This window comes from Erpetoichthys calabaricus, chromosome 10 (assembly GCF_900747795.2).
Source record: "Erpetoichthys calabaricus chromosome 10, fErpCal1.3, whole genome shotgun sequence".
Taxonomy (NCBI): domain Eukaryota; kingdom Metazoa; phylum Chordata; class Cladistia; order Polypteriformes; family Polypteridae; genus Erpetoichthys; species Erpetoichthys calabaricus.
The window spans coordinates 117,891,615-117,912,435 of NC_041403.2; the positions used below are offsets into that span (position 1 = coordinate 117,891,615).

At 39.0% G+C, this 20,821-nt stretch overlaps 2 protein-coding genes across 2 annotated transcripts in view; one reads left to right on the forward strand and one right to left on the reverse strand.

Moving 5' to 3' along the window:
- LOC114659356 (proteasome subunit alpha type-7-like) overlaps nucleotides 1-20,821 on the reverse strand; it is a 592,565-nt gene that overhangs the window by 137,331 nt on the left and 434,413 nt on the right. The window lies entirely within an intron of this gene.
- The window catches only part of LOC114658566 (uncharacterized protein SCO4629-like), a 74,804-nt gene that overhangs the window by 23,224 nt on the left and 30,759 nt on the right, over nucleotides 1-20,821 (forward strand). The window contains exons 2-4 of the mRNA XM_028810603.2: nucleotides 8,595-8,683; nucleotides 13,422-13,545; nucleotides 14,216-14,368. Coding sequence (XP_028666436.1) covers nucleotides 8,612-8,683; nucleotides 13,422-13,545; nucleotides 14,216-14,368 — 349 coding nt within the window. The 5' untranslated portion in view covers nucleotides 8,595-8,611. The remainder of the gene's footprint in view (nucleotides 1-8,594; nucleotides 8,684-13,421; nucleotides 13,546-14,215; nucleotides 14,369-20,821) is intronic.

The window sequence follows — 20,821 nt, forward strand, 5'->3', positions numbered from 1 at the left end:
CGAGTGTGCCCTGTGACAGGCTGCCACCCGTCTATTTTTTCTAGCCTTGTGTCCTAGCACTATGTAAGTGTAAGATTGAGTTAGCTAGTTAGAAAACAAAATGATATGTCCATACATCTTTAACCTTCTTCCTAGTATTTTCTTGAAAATTTCCCTAACTTTAACTGTACCTCCAATTGTCTCATTCCTGGTCTTATCAAGCATTATTGCTCCACATATCCATCTCAACCACCTCAGGCCTGTAGCATATAGAAGGAAACCAGTGTAAAATCCTAAATATTGAACATTTGCAGGCTCTCACCTGTAACTATGAGTTTATTTAGTTTATCTAATCATAATCATAAACCTTTGAAGTGGAAATATGGTAGCTGAATTCAAAAAAATACCTAAAAAGCAACCTCCCTGTCTTTAGTTCCGCTAGAATGGTGATGGTAATGACTCACTCCTCCCATCTTGGAATCTTGGGAATCATATTTGAAAAATCAACAGCTTCAAGAGGTTTAACTTGAAATACTATAAATGTCTGCCAAAATCATAGCTTGTTTTACAGAATAAAAACAATTAATGTAGGACCGGTTTGCAGTTTTGGGAGTTCAGTCCACAATGATAACTTTAAAGAACAGAATTCAGCTCTTTATTTTTACAACTCCTATAAAGTCCACTAAGTTTGTGTTCTTTTTTTGTTATTACTATGATTTTGTCGAAAACACTTGACTGAGACATAATACGTACATTCTGATCGGTGGTTCAGTGTGTTTAGGGGCTTCTCACATGTTATGAATGCAGCATTAAAATGGTCTTACAGAACAGCTCTTTTCTATTTTTTGGTTGTCCTCCTGTCTTTTACACTCTTCTTCTTTTTGTGGGTTGACAGCCCCCTACTAGCTAAGGGAGCACCATGCACTCATTTAGGATATCCAGCCTGTGGTCTCACAGTTACTACAGTTGCAGAATAGTAAGTTTAATTCCACCTGAGCAATATCGATTAGTTAATATTTTCCATGACTTGATCTTTACTTGAACCTCAGAGGCAGGTGACTGCAGATGGCCAACTGTATCACAAAGCAGAGTTCATTCAGATGTATATGTGGATATGATGGCAGCTCTCTTCTTGTTTTTATTGTTAACTAGGGAGCTTTGCCCCGTCTCGCTTCGCTCGCCAACCCCCGGCCTATGCTACGTGCCAGCCACTTCGTGTCTCTGACGCTTGCGTATGTGGATTTCACTTTCACCAAACAACAAATCTTTTATTTCTCATGGATACACCTCTTCATTGGGAAGAAATACTACTTTTCCCTGATGGCAACACGAATTAGATAATCTACAAGTCTCTGACTTAAAGTTTAAATTCAAACAATACAGTGGTGTGAAAAACTATTTGCCCCCTTCCTGATTTCTTATTCTTTTGCATGTTTGTCACACAAAATGTTTCTGATCATCAAACACATTTAACCATTAGTCAAATATAACACAAGTAAACACAAAATGCAGTTTTTAAATGATGGTTTTTATTATTTAGGGAGAAAAAAAATCCAAACCTACATGGCCCTGTGTTAAAAAGTAATTGCCCCCTTGTTAAAAAATAACCTAACTGTGGTGTATCACACCTGAGTTCAATTTCCGTAGCCACCCCCAGGCCTGATTACTGCCACACCTGTTTCAATCAAGAAATCACTTAAATAGGAGCTGCCTGACACAGAGAAGTAGACCAAAAGCACCTCAAAAGCTAGACATCATGCCAAGATCCAAAGAAATTCAGGAACAAATGAGAACAGAAGTAATTGAGATCTATCAGTCTGGTAAAGGTTATAAAGCCATTTCTAAAGCTTTGGGACTCCAGCGAACCACAGTGAGAGCCATTATCCACAAATGGCAAAAACATGGAACAGTGGTGAACCTTCCCAGGAGTGGCCAGCCGACCAAAATTACCCCAAGAGCGCAGAGACGACTCATCCGAGAGGTCACAAAAGACCCCAGGACAACGTCTAAAGAACTGCAGGCCTCACTTGCCTCAATTAAGGTCAGTGTTCACGACTCCACCATAAGAAAGAGACTGGGCAAAAACGGCCTGCATGGCAGATTTCCAAGACGCAAACCACTGTTAAGCAAAAAGAACATTAGGGCTCGTCTCAATTTTGCTAAGAAACATCTCAATGATTGCCAAGACTTTTGAGAAAATACCTTGTGGACTGATGAGACAAAAGTTGAACTTTTTGGAAGGCAAATGTCCCGTTACATCTGGCGTAAAAGGAACACAGCATTTCAGAAAAAGAACATACCAACAGTAAAATATGGTGGTGGTAGTGTGATGGTCTGGGGTTGTTTTGCTGCTTCAGGACCTGGGAGGCTTGCTGTGATAGATGGAACCATGAATTCTACTGTCTACCAAAAAATCCTGAAGGAGAATGTCCGGCCATCTGTTCGTCAACTCAAGCTGAAGCGATCTTGGGTGCTGCAACAGGACAATGACCCAAAACACACCAGCAAATCCACCTCTGAATGGCTGAAGAAAAACAAACTGAAGACTTTGGAGTGGCCTAGTCAAAGTCCTGACCTGAATCCAATTGAGATGCTATGGCATGACCTTAAAAAGGCGGTTCATGCTAGAAAACCCTCAAATAAAGCTGAATTACAACAATTTTGCAAAGATGAGTGGGCCAAAATTCCTCCAGAGCGCTGTAAAAGACTCATTGCAAGTTATCGCAAACGCTTGATTGCAGTTATTGCTGCTAAGGGTGGCCCAACCAGTTATTAGGTTCAGGGGGCAATTACTTTTTCACACAGGGCCATGTAGGTTTGGATTATTTTTTCTCCCTAAATAATAAAAACCACCATTTACAAACTGCATTTTGTGTTTACTTGTGTTATATTTGACTAATGGTTAAATGTGTTTGATGATCAGAAACATTGTGTGACAAACATGCAAAAGAATAAGAAATCAGGAAGGGGGCAAATAGTTTTTCACACCACTGTATATTCAATCTCTTTTCGCTGTTCTGTTATTTCACGAGTAGTAATTTCCATTTGTTTGCGCTAATGTGATCTTTACTATCATTTTTTTGAGACTTTCGAATTTTAGTACTTTCATTATCTCTAACCTGCTCTGCATGTGTACCGCACCAATGTTTTTTAACGTCTTTACGACGTTATACTTTGTCATTTACTCTTTGTCTTTTATTTCCAGCCTTGGTGTGGTTAAATCTCTTGGCACAAAGTCTTGTCTCGTGGGACTTGAAAGTATCTCTCTGAAAAAGTCATGTCTCATCCCAGGCTAAAAAGTCTCATCTCATCCCAGGACGTTTTTATGTCATAGAGAGATCTATTTTGTGGCAAACAATAATTTGTAATTCAGGTTCTCTGTAGCTTTTAATTCATACTTAAGTTATGGCTGCAGAATATCACTGTTGTCACTTTGGGTATGTTGTCTCGTGTAATCGATGACTCAGATAATATGATGTCTGCTTCCACTGACAAGGTAGACAAAGAAATGTGTTTCTCTCCATTTGGTTCTTGGTTCCTTCCCTTTTACATTTTGACTGAATTAATTGCAGAGACCACTTATCTTTGATAGTTTTCTTCTGGACCACTCTTCCCTCATCATTTTTTGGCCAGCCTGTGTTGTCTTTATTGTACTGTAAAACCCTGATCCTTCAGCTGTATGTTCAAGAAACATTAAGTATGCTTTTTTGTTCCTGTTCTCCTTTGTTTCTATCACAATTTCTGATTTTTTACCTACTTTTCATTACACAGTCTAAAAAGTGTGCTTTATTTCTGTCTCTTCGGTTTTCTTGCATTAATGAAAGTCGTGCATTTTAGATGGATTATATGCCCTGTGATGGCTGGTCACTGCTAGTGGCATTTATGATATACTACCTGAGGAGCTCAAACGTTCCTGATAATGTGCATGATTTCTTTTTTGCTAGTCCTCAAATTAGCTTGTGTGATCTGACCATGGTGTCCTTTGGGACCCTGGACACGAAAGGTCCTCTGCAACATCACCTGACCCGCACCAGTATCCCTGTCAAATGGGATACTACCTATGCAACACACTATCTGAATAGCTGTTTTTAAACCCCAACTACCTAAATGTCATCTGTAGCTCAACCTGAGCATTCGCCATGTCTCTGTCAGAATGGGTTAAGCCCGTAAAGGTAACCAGTGGGACCAGCTGAGAACCATCTGTTAACTTTGACCACTTGACTTTCATCTTTGATTCTGACCTCAGTGGCTTCTGTGATTCAGACCCCCTTGCAATCCTTAAAAAGTTAAACCTCTTGAAACTGACCACTTTTATGACCCACAAATGTTTGAACATCCTGTGTTAGACTGACCATTGGAAGAACTTTCATATAGCTTTCAAACTAAGGTAAAGAAGGAATGGTGACCTTTTTGACCCACCTGAAAAGCCTAGCTGAAAGTGATTACTTGGGTGGCCTTCTCCATGTTTACACTGTTGAATATGATGTGTCATCATCATCATTATCATCATCATCAACTGACTACAAACACAATCATCTTACAAATGTTCATAATCTTTCTCCAAACCTCCTAATTTATCTTGCTATCTATCAAGGAGATGTCATTGATGATGACTTTTCAAGCCAAGACAGTTGTTGAGTATTGCTCTTGTGATTACACACACTGTCATGGAACACTGTCTTTGGTCAGTGTCCGCTAGTAGTTCATAGCCAGGTAATGCTCAAGGTACCCCAAAACCCAAATAAAGTACAAAGTCTCTTGACAGTAAAGTCACCAATGTTTATTGCAAAAAAATGATAAACCAGTATTGGTGGGAGAGATAAAGGGCAAAATCCACAACAAAAATAAAAAAAAACCCCATGTATATAACAATTCAGCAGAACAAAAATAGTCGTATCCAACAAACAGGACGAATTCAATAAATTACTGAAAAAAAATTGTGTATAGTACTTATAGGCAAGGGCTCATAAAATGTTTGTAGTCCAAAGCTGCCATAAAAATAAAACTGTAGAAAGAAAAAGGTCGAATACCTGTTCCAATGACTCTGTAGCAGCCAAAACCTATCTCTCCCCAAGTGCTAAAGTTCTCCCCAGAATCTAGAAGACTTACTGGTTTAAAAAGGTTGTAAAAAATACCTTCAAGACAACCTTGAGCATGGGGGGAAAAATGAATCTTTGTAATACGCAGAATAGCGACATCTATCCTCACCACTCCCCTTACTAATGACACTCAGCCTTTTAAGTATTTCCTACTCAGTTGCTTAAAAGTAATGGGCTTTTACCATTCAGATAGAGGGGGAGGAACACCGCCTTATCCATATGTTATTCCAACTGGTATACAGTAATCCCTCCTCCATCGCGGGTTTGCGTTCCAGTGCCACCCGCGAAATAAGAAAATCCGCGAAGTAGAAACCATATGTTTATATGGTTATTTTTATATTGTCATGCTTGGGTCACAGATTTGCGCAGAAACACAGGAGGTTGTAGAGAGACAGGAACGTTATTCAAACACTGCAAACAAACATTTGTCTTTTTTTCAAAAGTTTAAACTGTGCTCCATGACAAGACAGAGATGACAGTTCTGTCTCACAATTAAAAGAATGCAAACATATCTTCCTCTTCAAAGGAAACAGAGAGGAAAGCAAACAAATGAATAGGACTGTTTGGCTTTTAAGTATGCGAAGCACCGCCGGTACAAAGCTGTTGAAGGCGGCAGCTCACACCCCCTCCGTCAGGAGCAGACAGAGAGAGAGAGAGAGAGACAGAGAAAAACAAAGTCAAAAATCAATACGAGCCCTTTGAGCTTTTAAGTATGCAAAGCACCGTGCAGCATGTCGCTTCACGAAGCAGCTGCACACAGAAGGTAGCAACGTGAAGATAATCTTTCAGCATTTTTAGACGAGCGTCCGTATCGTCTAGGTGTGCGAACAGCCCCCCTGCTCAATCCCCATACGTCAGGATCAGAGAAAGTCAGCGCAAGAGAGAGAGAGAGAAAGTAAGTTGGGTAGCTTCTCAGCCATCTGCCAATAGCGTCCCTTGTATGAAATCAACTGGGCAAACCAACTGAGGAAGCATGTACCAGAAATTAAAAGACCCATTGTCCTCAGAAATCCGCGAACCAGCAAAAAATCTGCGATATATATTTAAATATGCTTACATATAAAATCCGCGATAGAGTGAAGCCGCGAAAGGCGAAGTGCGATATAGCGAGGGATCACTGTATACCATCTTACACACATCTCAAACATCCCCGGAGATTACATCTAAATTTATAAACAACAATAAGACATAACATACATGAATGAATGAAGAAAAACTATTACTATACCTGTACTGCGAATGCTTTCCCCCTTTCCTGTTTCGTGCTTCCCGAATGTTGAGAAATCAGCTGCTTGCCAGCTTTTGGCAGCATAAAGGGAGTACGCAGCCACGCGCACGTATAATGAAAACTGCCTGTCAATTGACCACTAACGTAGCTAGTCCGCTTAAAAAGAGGACTCCACCAAACCAGTCAGTGAAGGTATTAACTAACATAAAAAAAAATCTGATATTTTTCAGAATGATGTGCCAATATTAAGTGTCTTAGGAGAAATCTTCGCTTTATGACCCTTTCAGCACTGCACCTGGCAACTCTTTACCGTACTTTATTTTGTTAAATATCGGCTGCTGCTGGTTCTTCCAGCTCCCTTCACCGACAAAAGACCCGGTGACGGTTCTACTACTGTCACACACACATTTTAAAGCAGTTATTTTTGAACACAAAAACACCAGTATTATAAGATTCAGCCATTTTAAAAGAAGACCAGCCATGCACAACAGCCCAGAACTTAGTCTTCCTGTGCAACAACCTTTTTGACTCTCAAAAGACCAAATCACAGTAAACTTTTTGTGCCATGTGGTTGTTTTTGTTTTGATTTACTTCCATTTTCACACGAGAATTCTCACGGTCGATTACAAAACATATACTTACCATGAGAAAATAGTGTCAGGAATATACAATAAAACGATTATATCCAGACCCCTTTTGTTGTCAAAAACATGATCCGGAAACATGGAAGTACGGATCAATACTCAGCAGCTGTCTTGGCTTGGAAAATGGATGTATTTGGTAAGTTTTTAAGCTTTTCCACCATGCCTTGAACCTTCCATTATAAAGCTCCAGAGTAGGCAAGATATTTTTTAAAATATATAGAAAACACTTAACTTTAGAATACAATTTAATAACTTCGACTTGACAAATACTGAGCCTATCCTTTAAAGGCTTTCTCCCGGTAATTAGTGATGATCCATCACCTGCAGCCACAGAGTTGAACTGAGAGACACGATGAATTTCTTGAGGATGACTGATATGATGTGAGAGTAAAAAGTGTTGCTCATTGGTAGGAAAGTGGTCCAGATGTGACTTTCTGATGTGCTCAACACCACACTCAATCGTAAGTATTCGAAGTTGTGAACATACAGGATGCTTAGGATTCCATGAACGGCTCACTGTAGTTTGAAATTTATTGTGGTGGAGCATTCATAGGACATCTTTTAAGATGTATGAAGGTCTTTCCTTCATGTTCATGTTTCTTTACTTGGCTCTGCACAAGCAAATAATACAGTGGCCAGTTTGGTGTTTTCTAAATTAAAGAGTAATTAAACCTTAAGAGTGCTTGAACAGGTTCCTTTTAACTGTTATTTAAGGCCATGTCACATTATATGACTTTTCTTGAGATTTTCAGTCAAAGTTTTCATTTACATAATCTCAGTGAGTCACATTAGACTCACTCCTAATAGTCTGCTACTCACTCTGATAAAATCAGACAGGTATGATTCTGTCTTTAGTCGTAGGTGTGGCCTCTGTATGAATGAAAGGTGATGGCCAATGAAAGTTCATCTGGAAGTACAATACATTTAACGTAGCAATGACGAAAAAAGAGCATGGGGGGACTGAGACCTCACGAACAGAAGAAAAGAAAGCTAATCTTTTTGCTGTCTCAGAATAGGAAAAAGAAATAAAAGGGTAGAGATCTACCTGTTAGCACTCTGTCAGGCAGCACATTATTGACTGAGACAAAAATGAGAGAGCACAACTGCATGGGATGATAGGTACTGGCTCAGAAAAGTAGAAGTGCACAGCGATTTTCAGCAGTTAAAATGACACAGTTAGATGACAAGATCTGCAACTGTGGTCTGCAAGTATGACATAACCCGCTTAATGTGATATTGTCTTTAGGGGCACCTTTTGTGTGGAGTTTACACCAAGATTTGTGTGAGTTTTGTACAGTGTTGCATCTTGAAGGTAATTGTCTTAAATCATTGTGAAGTTAGTGTGCGAGGCAGTATGTCCTCTAATGAACTTGCATCCGGTCAGGCATTGATTGTTCAGTTACTCTCAGGCTCCAAGTGAAAATGAGCAAGAAAGTGTGGTTGCATACGATTTATGGATGAGAGTATAATAATCAGTTTCCTTGCTCTTTTTAAAATGCTTGGAATTTCTTTCTTCTACCTTCTTAAAAAGCTAAGACCCAAGTAAAAAACAAAAATTTAAAGAAAGAAGCAGCAACTTTGCATAGACCTGCATTTTCGTCTGTGCAAGAGAAAGTAATAAACCTCTGTACCCTTGTATTGTAGGCCGCAATGCAAAAGAAATGGATGTGGTACAGAAGAAATGGGCAGAGGTTTTGTGGAACTACCTTCGTCTTGGGCACACTCTTGTTAAGGTATGTTCTCAGGAACTTCCACTGGTTGCTACTTGCCACCTTCATTGCTATTTTACTCTGAATCTATTCATTTGAAAGACAAGAGGAGACCACTCAATCCATCAAGCTCGTTCAGTAAGCCAATAGCTTCTGGATGTTCTCCCAATATCTCATCCCGGGAACTTCATAAAACCTGTTAAGGTTTCCTCTTCAACTATATGTCTTAGGAGATTGCTCCCGTTTCCCATGACCTTTTATGTGAAGAAGTCTTCAGTCTGAAATCCCCTTAATTTCCACTGGTATCTTCAAGTATGTGAGTCTCTGTTTAATTGAAAAAATGTTTCTGGAAACAACTTTAATTTTGTAGATTGGATTAGGTCCCTACAGCTGTCTAATATGTCAGTTATATGCATAGCGGCGCCGTAGTTATTGATATTACAGTACAACTCCAGGAGGTTGGGTTTGAAAACTGACTATGAGGAGGTGGCCCGTTCTTCTACTGTCTGCTTGTGTTTTTCTACAGATACTCCAAAAATGAGTTAGGCTGATTGCTGATTTTAGATGGACCCTCAATGAGTTAGTGTGAGCGTGCAAGCATTTATGTGTTAGGTATGACAGTTTGAGGTTTTTTATAGTTGTGGAGAAGTGACAGACAAAAGTATCAGAAATAGGTCTATAGAGGTGAAAGCCCGATCAGGAGAAAGAAATATTAAAAAAAAATGGTGTGCCCTTCAATTGACTGGCACCTCAGCCTAAATGAGCCTAATGTTTGCTGGGCAGATACAGGCCTCCTATGACCCTGAACTGGGCAAGCTGGTTAGAAAGTGTGTTTTAATGGATGAACATAAAAAGACACATAAAACAGAAGAAGGAAGTGAAGTGAACCCCGACATTTAGCACATTCGTTTTCACTATAGAAGTAGAACATTCATCCATTTTTAGGTGCCATGACATACAATACTAAAAGCACCACCATGATAGCCATGTCTGTCTGTTGGTCTGTGTGTCTGCATGAAGCGACTCAGCTCCCAGTAGACCCATTTTGTTGTACTTTTGCACACTTACTCTTTGAGTTCAATTATGATATATTTTAAATATAGCATGCTGTATTCCTTTTTGAAATTTCAAAATCTCCCATGGGGATTTTGCAAAAGTTGTCTATTTTAAAACATGAAACATTTGGTGTGATTTCAAACTATCAATTATTTTACTGTTGTGTGAGTGTTGCTGCCTTGAACCCAAAGGACGAGGCTGAGTCTAACGACTTCAGAAAAACAGAAACAGCAGGGTTATTTATCACAGAGGGTGCTACCACTCTACTACACAAAGACACAGCAAACTGGCAGGGCCGGGGCCAGGTCAGTGGCCCAGTTATAATGATCCCTGCATCGTCCATTGGACCACAGACTCGTTGTGCGAGGAGGAGGTCAGCTTGCAGTTGCCTCTGTGGCACTGCGAACTTACGGGGCACTGTGAACCTGTGGTTACCTCGGTGACAGACAAGCAGCCTTCGACAGATGTGTCTATTGTATTTTGGTGTGTTGCCCCATTGGGGAGGGTCTCAAAAGAGGTAAAAAAATATTAAAATACGTTATTTTTTTACTCACTTGGCAGTCACTCATGACAGGAAAACAGTGAAACACCTGCAGCCGTGAGAGCAGAACTTAATGAACCTTACCTCAGGACACGAGATGGGGACAGGGTTGGATGTAAGCAGGGTAGACAATCAAGTATTACCCTATAAGAATGGTACAATGTTAGATTTACATTTATTTTTTTAATTCACTAATAATTATATACTTTATTTCTTCAGTACAGTAGTAATTATACTGTTTATTTTTTCATCACCTCTCAGTATAAGTACTGTCTGTCACTCTACCAGAATGCAGTAGTACTGTAGATCTTGCTGTGTGCTAACAGTCAGGCTTCTGCCTCTGCCCCACCTCATGCTCATCTGTCACCCTCAGTCACAGCAGCTCACTTCTCCTGATGCTTGATATCAAAGTGAGTAAGTGACAAAGTAAAAGGTAAAAACTAACTTAACTTCTATAGAAATGTATAAAAGATGACTCGGTGACAGTTCATGCTGCAGTGACTAAACATGACCTCAGTATTTACGTTACATTAAAAACAACCTGAAGGCTGCATCATTTAAAGATTACAATAATTCAGTGTTTCTCCAACACTTAAATTAATCGGCAAGTGCCGCAATGATCTGCTTTCTATCATGTTGGGATTCAGCAAATAATTTTAATTGGAGATTTCACTACAGGTTTTAAATTCCTATCAAGTATTTCTTTGAAAAATTCTATGTTTAAAACATTTGTACTACAATTAGCCACCGACATTCGACACCCAACAACTAATAACAGTGCATGGATCTCTTTATCCCATGAGTTGGAATCTACTGTCTATAAGAGCAATTTCAGCCATCTGATATTGTAAAATGGTAATTAAAAAACATCTTGTGTGCACTCCTAGTATATGTGATTACATTCTATCATTACTGTTATTTATTGAATGTGACTCATTATAACAAAAACATATGAGAAACAAAATTTGATGAAGTGAATAGAAAATCTGAAAATGCTCCAACTTTCAAATCAGCTCACCATGCTCCTGAACACACACATGAGAAGAACATGCAAACTTCATGATGTTACATGCCTCAAATGTAAGGGTGAGTTAGTGTGTGTGTGCAAGTATCATGAACTTAATGTGTACGTTTTCTTAATTGTTTATCTGGCTTTTTCTGGACAACAGAAATCAACCATCAATCCATTAGCTGTACCCACCCTTTTCTAACTGGGGTTGGGGGAATCATCTATTCAACTATTTTCTACCTTTTTCTTATCAAATATATGGGGGGAGAGATACAATTTATGAAAACTAGAGCTAAAACAGTACAAAAAAGAAACTTTGAAGTATGTTGAAGTTTAATAACCAAGGGATTCTCCAACTTAGGAAAATAATGAATGAAAGATGGGAAAGAATAGAATAGACGTGCAAAAATCTAATAGTAAAAGTAAATGTTTTGTTGTGTACAAAGAGAGTGTGTTGAAGACAGACAGACAGACAGACAGATAGACAGATAGATAGATAGATAGATAGATAGATAGATAGATAGATAGATAGATAGATAGATAGATAGATAGATAGATAGATATCCTCTAATAGGACAATCTTGATAAAATGTCTTTGAATCAGAAACCAGGTGGGAGAAAACGTTTCTGTTGCGTCCTTTATTTAGTCTTACAGCATTTGCTAAAGAGGGAGCACTCATCACAGTAGTCTGATACAAAATGATCAGAATGGTCAAAATAATAAGGGCAGACGTCCTTTTTATAAACAACTGAATTTACATAGCAGTGCTGATCAACGCATACACATTACCTGACATTTACTCTGATTGGCTCGTTGGCTGCTTAAGGATATCTGCTGATCTCTTAGTCATCATTTAGTACATTTAGTGTATGACATCAGCCTTCTACTGTTACATCCTTGTCTTTGTTGTTCACTTGACCCTTATCTGGTTTCCTGATATGGTTGAACAGGCTTTTGAAACCTGACATGGATACTATATTTTTACATGGAAAGCATATCAAAACACTTTATGTGCAGTAACTATATTACCCCTAAATGACTATGTGACCCCTAAGTCTAAGTTTTCTCCCATGATAGATAGATAGATAGATAGATAGATAGATAGATAGATAGATAGATAGATAGATAGATAGATAGATAGATAGAATGTTTTCAGGGTATTTTTGCAAGTAGTTGCTTCATACGGCCTGTCTCCACAGTGTTTTTGGAAAGGTGGCTGTTATTGCAAACCATGCTGTGCTTGCTGCTGGTGCCTCACAGGTATATGAGGGGGGACCCAAAAATAACCGGAAATATTTTTAAAATGTGTTTAATTTAATTTTCTGTACAAACTACAATTAGTCTCCTTCAAAGTACTCTCCATTGGCAGAAATACACTTATCTAACCGTTTGTTCCATTGTTTGAAACATTTTTTAAATTCGTCTGAAGTAATGCCCATTAATGCTCTGGTCGTTTTTTGTTTTACTTCTTCGACGTCAGCAAAAAACCTTCCTTTCAAGTCTTTTTTCATCCGAGGGAACAAAAAGAAATCACACGGAGCTAAATCTGGTGAGTAGGGTGGGTGGTTCAGGGTTGTCATACCGTTTCTTGCCAAAAATTGGCGAATGCTGAGAGCAGTGTGAGATGGAGCGTTGTCATGATGAAAGAACCAATCGCCCGACTCCCACAAATCAGGGCGTTTCCTTCTCACACTATTGCGCAACCTACTTTTACAAAAAAATTCACTGAACACAAGCACAACCTTCCAGACTGATGGCACTTGGCAGACTGACTTGTGAGGAGTGTAACTAGATCGCCCTAGCGGCCCAACCACGTACTACAAGTACCAACCTAACAACAACAAAATTCCGGTTATTTTTGGGTCCCCCCTCGTAGAATCCTAAAATCAATTCCAGGCTGGGCACTACCTGTGTGGGGTTTGCATGTTCTCCTCATATTCTCTGTGAGTTTCTGTCCTTCCACATCCTAAACACGTGTTTGATTTAACTGGTGACTTAAAATTGGTACTGCGTGAGTGATCCATCCTGCCTTGTGTCCCGATGCTACCAGGTTAGACGGTGACCCCTTATCCTTAACTGAATTAGACAGTTTTAAGAATGCAGGACTTTCATGGCCTTGAAGATCAAGGACTTTAACTCAATATTCTTTGTTTAGAGTGATGTGATAATCGGCCTTGGGTGCCATGACTTGAGAGTGGCAGAGACGTCAGCAAGGCTTTTCTTAGAAGGCTGGGCTCCTTGGCTTTTGTTCACAGGATATCTTGGGAACCAGACTGCAGGTGAGGCTTTCAAAACATTGCGAATTACCATTAGGACCAGAGTTACTATGATTTATAAAAGACGGTTAATTATTCTTTACTTTGTTCCATATATTGTGACAAAATTACATCTGTGGCATTAAATTCAAATTTGAAACACCATATAATATTTACTATTATTTAGTGCACGCTTTATTTGATAAAACCACCTGGGCTTGGTCCTTATTTGTCTGAAGTTTGCACATTCTCCCTGTGTTTTTGTGTTTCTTTTTCTCCAGGTATTCCATTTCTCCTCCCCCATTTCCAGAGACATGTAGCTTAGGTTAATTGGTGGCTCTAAATTGAATGGGTTTGTGTGAGAGTGGCCCATGTGATCGACTGGTATCCTGTTTTCTTGCCTTCTGCCCAGTGCTGCAGGTTTAAACTCTGGCCCCAAGACACTTAATTTGATTAGATGGATTTGAAAATATTATATTGTTATGCTAAAATCACCACATTTTCTGTGTTATTTTATCAATTTCGACTTGATGGGAACTCAACCCAGACTAAAAAACTATTTCAATGGTCTTACACTAGTCAGAATGAACAGCACAGGATGCACATTGTTTTGTTGGCCTTTTGCTCTGTGCTTTTGCTGCTTTTTGTTACCAGCAGGTCTATTGTCAGCATATAACTTGTGTTTCTTGAACAGGCATCTGGCACCAATCCGAGGCTGAAATCTTTCTGGAAGTTGCTATAAAAATGGGAGTACCAAGAGACAGGATACTGCTGGAGAAAGAGGCCACCAACACCGGAGAAAACGTCAGGTTTTCTTTTCAAGTGTTAAAGGGCCATGGAATTCAGGGTAAGAACCTTAAAAAAATTGTCTACTCCAAAATGACAGATATGAGCATGCCTTGTCAAGCCATTTACACTTGTGGAGTAATGTGGATTCAAAATGAGTTTCATCCATTCATGCATTTTCTATGGATATTTTTTCCATTACTAAATAGATAGATAGATAGATAGATAGATAGATAGATAGATAGATAGATAGATAGATAGATAGATAGATAGATAGATAGATAGATAGATACTTTATTAATCCCAATGGGAAATTCACATTCTTCAGCAGCAGCATACTGATACAATAAATAATATTAAATTAAAGAATGATAATAATACAGGTGAAAAAAACAGACAATAACTATGTATAATGTTAAATATTAACGTTTACCCCCCCTGGTGGAATTAAAGAGTCGCATAGTTTGGGGGAGGAACGATCTCCTCAATCTGTCTGTGGAGCAAGACAGTGACAGCAGTCTGTCGCTGAAGCTGCTCTTCTGTCTGGAGATGACATTATTTAGTGGATGCAGTGGATTCTCCATAATTGATAGGAGCCTGCTGAGCGCCCTTCGCTCTGCCACAGATGTTAAACTGTTCAGCTCCATGCCAACAATAGAGCCTGCCTTCCTCACCAGTTTGTCCAGGCGTGAGGCGTCTTTCCTCTTAATGCTGCCTCCCCAGCACACCACTGCGCAGAAGAGGGCGCTTGCCACAACTGTCTGATAGAACATCTGCAGCATCTTATTGCAGATGTTGAAGGACGCCAGCCTTCTAAGGAAGTATAACCGGCTTTGTCCTTTCTTGCACAGCGCATCAGTATTGGCAGTCCAGTCTAATTTATCATCCAGCTGCACTCCCAGATATTTATAGGTCTGCACCATCTGCACACAGTCACCTTTGATGATCACTGGGTCTATGAGGGGTCTGGGCCTCCTAAAATCCACCACCAGCTCCTTGGTTTTGCTGGTGTTCAGGTGTAGGTGGTTTGAGTCGCACCATTTAACAAAGTCATTGATTAGGTCCCTATACTCCTCCTCCAGCCCATTCCTGATACAGCCCACGATAGCAGTGTCATCAGCGAACTTTTGCACATGGCAGAACTCCGAGTTGTATATGGGTTTCAAAATACTATTCATGATATTAGACATTCAATAGGAACTCAGTATAATCATCTAGTCAGTCTTTCATTTCTGAATGTCATTGCTGGAGGAGAGCCTATCCTAGCAGTATCCAGCTTTATTTTATACCAGTAATGGCGCACTTCATGATAACGTGCTGTGAATACACTTGACTTGAGCATTCCTAGTTTACATCCTCTTTCTCTGTATGTTTAGCATTTGTTTGCTCAGAGGTTGATGTGCTTGCTGCTTCCTGAGCAGCTCTTCTTTTCTCCACCCTAGTGGCCCGCTTCTTCTCTTCTTCTGTCAGTGTTTGTGTTGCAATTACTTAGTACGTTTTCTTTAATTTTTCACTTAAGCTGGCACTTAAGTCTTCAATCTGCCTCAAGAATGATTTAAGATATGTGGTAAGGATGAGAACAGCGCCCGTATGCATGTACCGCACAGCCGCCTTGCTGGCCGCTGTCGAGAGTTGATTCTACAATAACATAAAATAAAAATTAAAAGAGGAATAACCTTGGAGGTCAATTGTCACCCCAGAAGCGGATAGTAGATGTCACGTAGTATTTGTGTACCAAATTTCAGGTCAATGGTTCAAACGGTTTGTGAGCTCCAGGTGATTTAAAATCCTGGACAGACAAATGGACTGCCACGGTAGCATATTATATATAAAGACAGGTCCTTTCATACTGAACATTATTGCACAAAGCTTTGCTGGTCCATGTCCTTTTTTGAGTAAGAAGAAACAGGACTGGAGCACATGCAGTCCAAGACAATAAGAGTTACTATGAGAGTTCTGCCCCTGGGTGGGTAGCTGTTGTTAGTGACATATGGTGTACATCAGTGTGGCAGCCCAAATGGCTATATGGGTACCAGGGTAGCGTCCATGAGTTGCTTCATCTTTGGCAAAATTAATTTTTAGGTTGAGAAGATAATGGAGTTTAGTGATACAATGGAAATTATTGCGCACAATAGGTGAAAAGTGGAAGAATGTCCAAATTAAAGAAGACTACTTATTTGTGAGAAGAAAAGCTCTAGGCAAAGTCAAATGTAAGGGTGCTCCCTGGAGTAAGGCCTAACATGAATTGAACGTGAATTCAAACTGTGCTCAACTATGATTCGTTTGGGCACCTGAGGGTTGCATTTTTTTGGAGTATAAAGATGCTGCTGTCTCCTTGGGCTTATCTAAGTGTAAATTTATTGTTCACAGTGTTCAGTTTAGCAGGTGATTATTCCTAAGTGTGCTTATTGTCTGAATGTAAGGGGAAGTAGCAGCCCAAATGGAAGGATTCGAGTACCTCAGGTTTGAGTTCACAAGTAAGGACAAAGAAGATTGATTAATGATTCAGTGCAGCAATGGCAGCTGTGTGGACATGTGCCCCACGGTGATGGTAAAATGAAAGTTAAGCTTCCAGTTTCCTGGTCATTCCATGTCTCCAACCTGGCAGAGGTCAATAGCTCTGGGTATTTATCATAACTACCTGCAGCCAAAGTAAGGTGCCTGTGCAGAGTTATTAGGTTGAATTTCCATTGAACAGTGAAGAGGAGTAGAGCTGCTGTGCCTCCAGAACAAGTGAAGTTGGTGGAAGTGGTTTGAGCATGTAATGAGGAGGCCAATTGGAGGTATATCAGACATGGCCCACTGAGAGGGCTGTAGGTAGACCCTGGACATGTTATTTCTTTCAGAAGTGTTGGAATTTCTTGGTAGAAGATGGAAATTGTTGTTGATATTAGGTAAACTTGGTGTGACCAGTTTGAATCTCACAAACAAAAGCTGATCAACAATGGGACAAGATGAAATGTTTGAGGCTGGTCAAAAGGAATTCAGGAAAACAAGAGAAGTTATTGTGGACCCTAACATGGTGAAGTTAAAAGCAGAGAAATGTAGGTGCTATAAATAGAAAGAAAACAAAGTGTAGTGTAGAAATACAATTTTAAAGCCAAAATGCAGGAGCCTGCAAGTAAGGTAAAGAATGAGGAAAGAATGTGGAAAGTGAAATATTTTGGTATTGTTATTTAGGTGCTAGGAAAGATAGAATCAGGACAGTGTAAATTCTTTAAAATTTCCAGAGGGAATCATATCTGTCTATTATAAAAGAAAATCTTAAGATGAAACTATTGACTTTTTTTCAAGTCCCGGGAGACTAGACTTTTGCCAAGAGATTTTTTTCAAGCCCTGCCCTTCTCTCAACCATTTTTCAACCATGCCCACGGTCCTCTCACTTCTCATTCGTTTGAATGCTTTTGTCAGACACAGTTCCTGCGCTCTCAGCTCTTAGAAATTTTTTTGTTTTCCTCACTTTAAGTTCCCAATAAAAGAAGGTGTATTATGTCCAAATCTTATTGAAGAATTTCATCCTGAAAGGCAATCAACAGAAGAAATGAGTACATGGGCAATCCTAGCACCGAGAAACGAAGTCAAATGAATTAACGTGAAAATTGTCAATCGGTTACACAGCAATTGGTTAAATGCGTACCAATAGACTATGCTGAAACAGTTGGTGGTGATGGTGCAGAAGAGGAAAACATCAACTTACTATATCCCGTAGAATATATACAACTGTTAACACCGTCTGGTCATCCACTGGCCGAATTACTGTTGAAAGAAGGATTTATTGTAATGTTATTTTGTAATTTATGTCTGAGTGATGGGCTATGCAATAGGACAAGATTAGTTGTATTCAAAATTGGTTGAACAATTCTGACACATAAAAATTTTAACAGGCAACAAGAAAGGTAATGTAGTACATCTTCCGCAGATAACATTAGACACCAAAGGAGATCTTCCCATTCATATTAAAACTTTTACAGTTTCCCATTAGAATAGCTTTTGCTATGACAATTAACAAATCACAGGGACAAACATTCAAAAAAGTCAGTTTATTTATTAGAGAGAAAGAAACGACATTCACTCACGAGCAGTTATACATTGTGTTGTCACAATGTAAGTTCAAACTTGGAATCAAATTTCAATGCGATATTGACAAAAAGTTAATTCAAAGAATTGTTTTTACTGAAGTTTTACAGTAAAAGTGTAAGTTTAAAAAGTACTTGCATATTAATTTCAAAGCCAAATAGAACGAAAACATATAACACAAGGAATACCTCTAACGCAATATGAAACATAATTTTCCTTCAATTTATTACATTTTACTATTTTTTACTATGGTTAATTACTTGCTGTAATATAAAATAGTTCTATTATGCATATGTAACAATTCCCATGAAAATAACAATTGGTTTAAATTGTACATCCGCTTCTTCATACGCGAGTGGCAGAGCCCCCTAGTGTAATAAAATACTAAGTTCTGTCTCTCTGTCACGTGATTACTTGCAAACTGCAGAGGCTAGAACCTTGATCTTGGTCTTAATTGAAAGCTTATGACCTGAATAGTTCTGAAAATTCAAAAATGTTTTGGTTAGTAGCAACCTCAGCAAAGTGATCTGTGGTCAAATGTTTTTAATGCAAACTGAGTGCTAAATCAAGTGATATGGCGGAAAGAAAAAGAAGAACAGTGACATCTGCTGAGCATCATGCAAATTGCAGAGTCTTCTTCTGTGATGAACAATGTCATAATAGGAAGGAAGGAAGGAAGGAAGGAAGGAAGAACAACAACAACATTTGCTGAGCCTCAAGTGTGAAATACAAAATGAAAGAATGAGAAGGTTAGAGAAATGCATATCGACAATCAAGAAGATCATCAAATACATGTTCGATCATCAAATACATGTTCAGAATTCATAATCAAGTGTGAGTTCTTATGTGTGTAAACAGCTGCTTTATATCTAGCCTTTGTTGGTGAGACACTCTGCTCTCTAAAATTTGAAGCAATCCTTTCTTTATCTTCTGAAAACAATGTGATTTATAAAAACATTCTATTTTGGAATATATGTATTTGTTGATCAACAGTCATTGACTTTTATCAAATGTACACAAAGGATGGCAAAGTGACCTGTGCTCTTGGGTTTATAGCAAAGTAGTCACAAAACAAACTGCTAACCACCAAAATAGCAAAAAGAAGAAAAACAGCAACATTTGCTGACTGTCAGCACATCACAGAAGGCACTTAACGCATGAAGAATGAGAAACAATAAAAAGACAAGAGATTCAAGCACATAGCCAAGCCAAAAAGTAATCCTGAATTTAGAGAAGTTGGCCAGCATCCAAACAAGATGGCTCATATACATGCAACAAATAGTCGAGGATACATAATGCAAAAAAAAGAACAAGCAAGCAGTGCCTCCAGACAAATAAGAACATCGTCAAATGATAGAAACGTCCAAACATGTGGAAACATTGCTTTTACATCCTTAGATCAATGTTTCTTTAAAGAGCACTACCCTGGAAAATTAGATGATCACTGTGATCATTGTCAAGCTGTATTTGTAATGGTGAAATCAAAAGAATTCATGGCCAAAAAAAGCTTGCTTTATATACACTACCTTTATTTTAGGACTGCAGGTCCATGTTTCACTTGTATAAAGATTAAAAGTACAGTATAATGATTCAAGCATTGAAGGAGCTAGAGGACCACAATATATTGAATGAGGGTGTTGGTTGTGAATAAAAAGGAGAAGCAGATGAAAGTTTTTAAAAGTGGAGCAAATGATTATATAATTGGTAGTGTCCGTAGCCATGGTGACACGACAAAATGAATACACAGGTTTAGCAGCAACTTTATTTATTTAATTCATCTATAGTAGTGCAAGGTAGGATCCCATTTTGCCTCCAGAACAGCTGGAAGCCTTTAATGCCTGCATTCAACAAGATGTTGGAAGCATTCTTTAAATATTTTGATCATTGCTGACTCAATAGCATCACACAGTTTTTGCAGATTTTTTGGTCATAAAGCCATGTTGAGGACCATCTTTTCCATCTCACCACAAAGGAAACTGTCATGTTAGAGAGTTCAGTTTGAGATGATGTGTGCTTTGTGACATCCTTCTGGCATTGTCCACTTGAGAAAGGGAATACCTAATGTGTAGCAAGAAAACATTCTCTACTCCATTATGCTATCTCCACCAGCCTGTACCACTGACATATGCCTGAATAGATCCATGGGTTCATGCAAATTCTGGCAATGTAATCTGTATATCAGTGCAAAGACAGACATACAGACAGACAGACAGACAGATGTCACAATTACAGTGCAGCATTATACAGATGTATTGCTGTTGGTATAAAGGAGCCTCAATAGTGTTTCTGGAGACACTCCTGTTGAATGATTCATTGGCTGAAAGTCCTCATTGTTAGTGTGTCAGAGAAAGAATGTGCAGCATTGTTCATATCGGCACTCAGTTTTGTTTTAATTCTCTTCTTTGCTACAACATCCAGGGGGTCCAGAGTGTGTCCT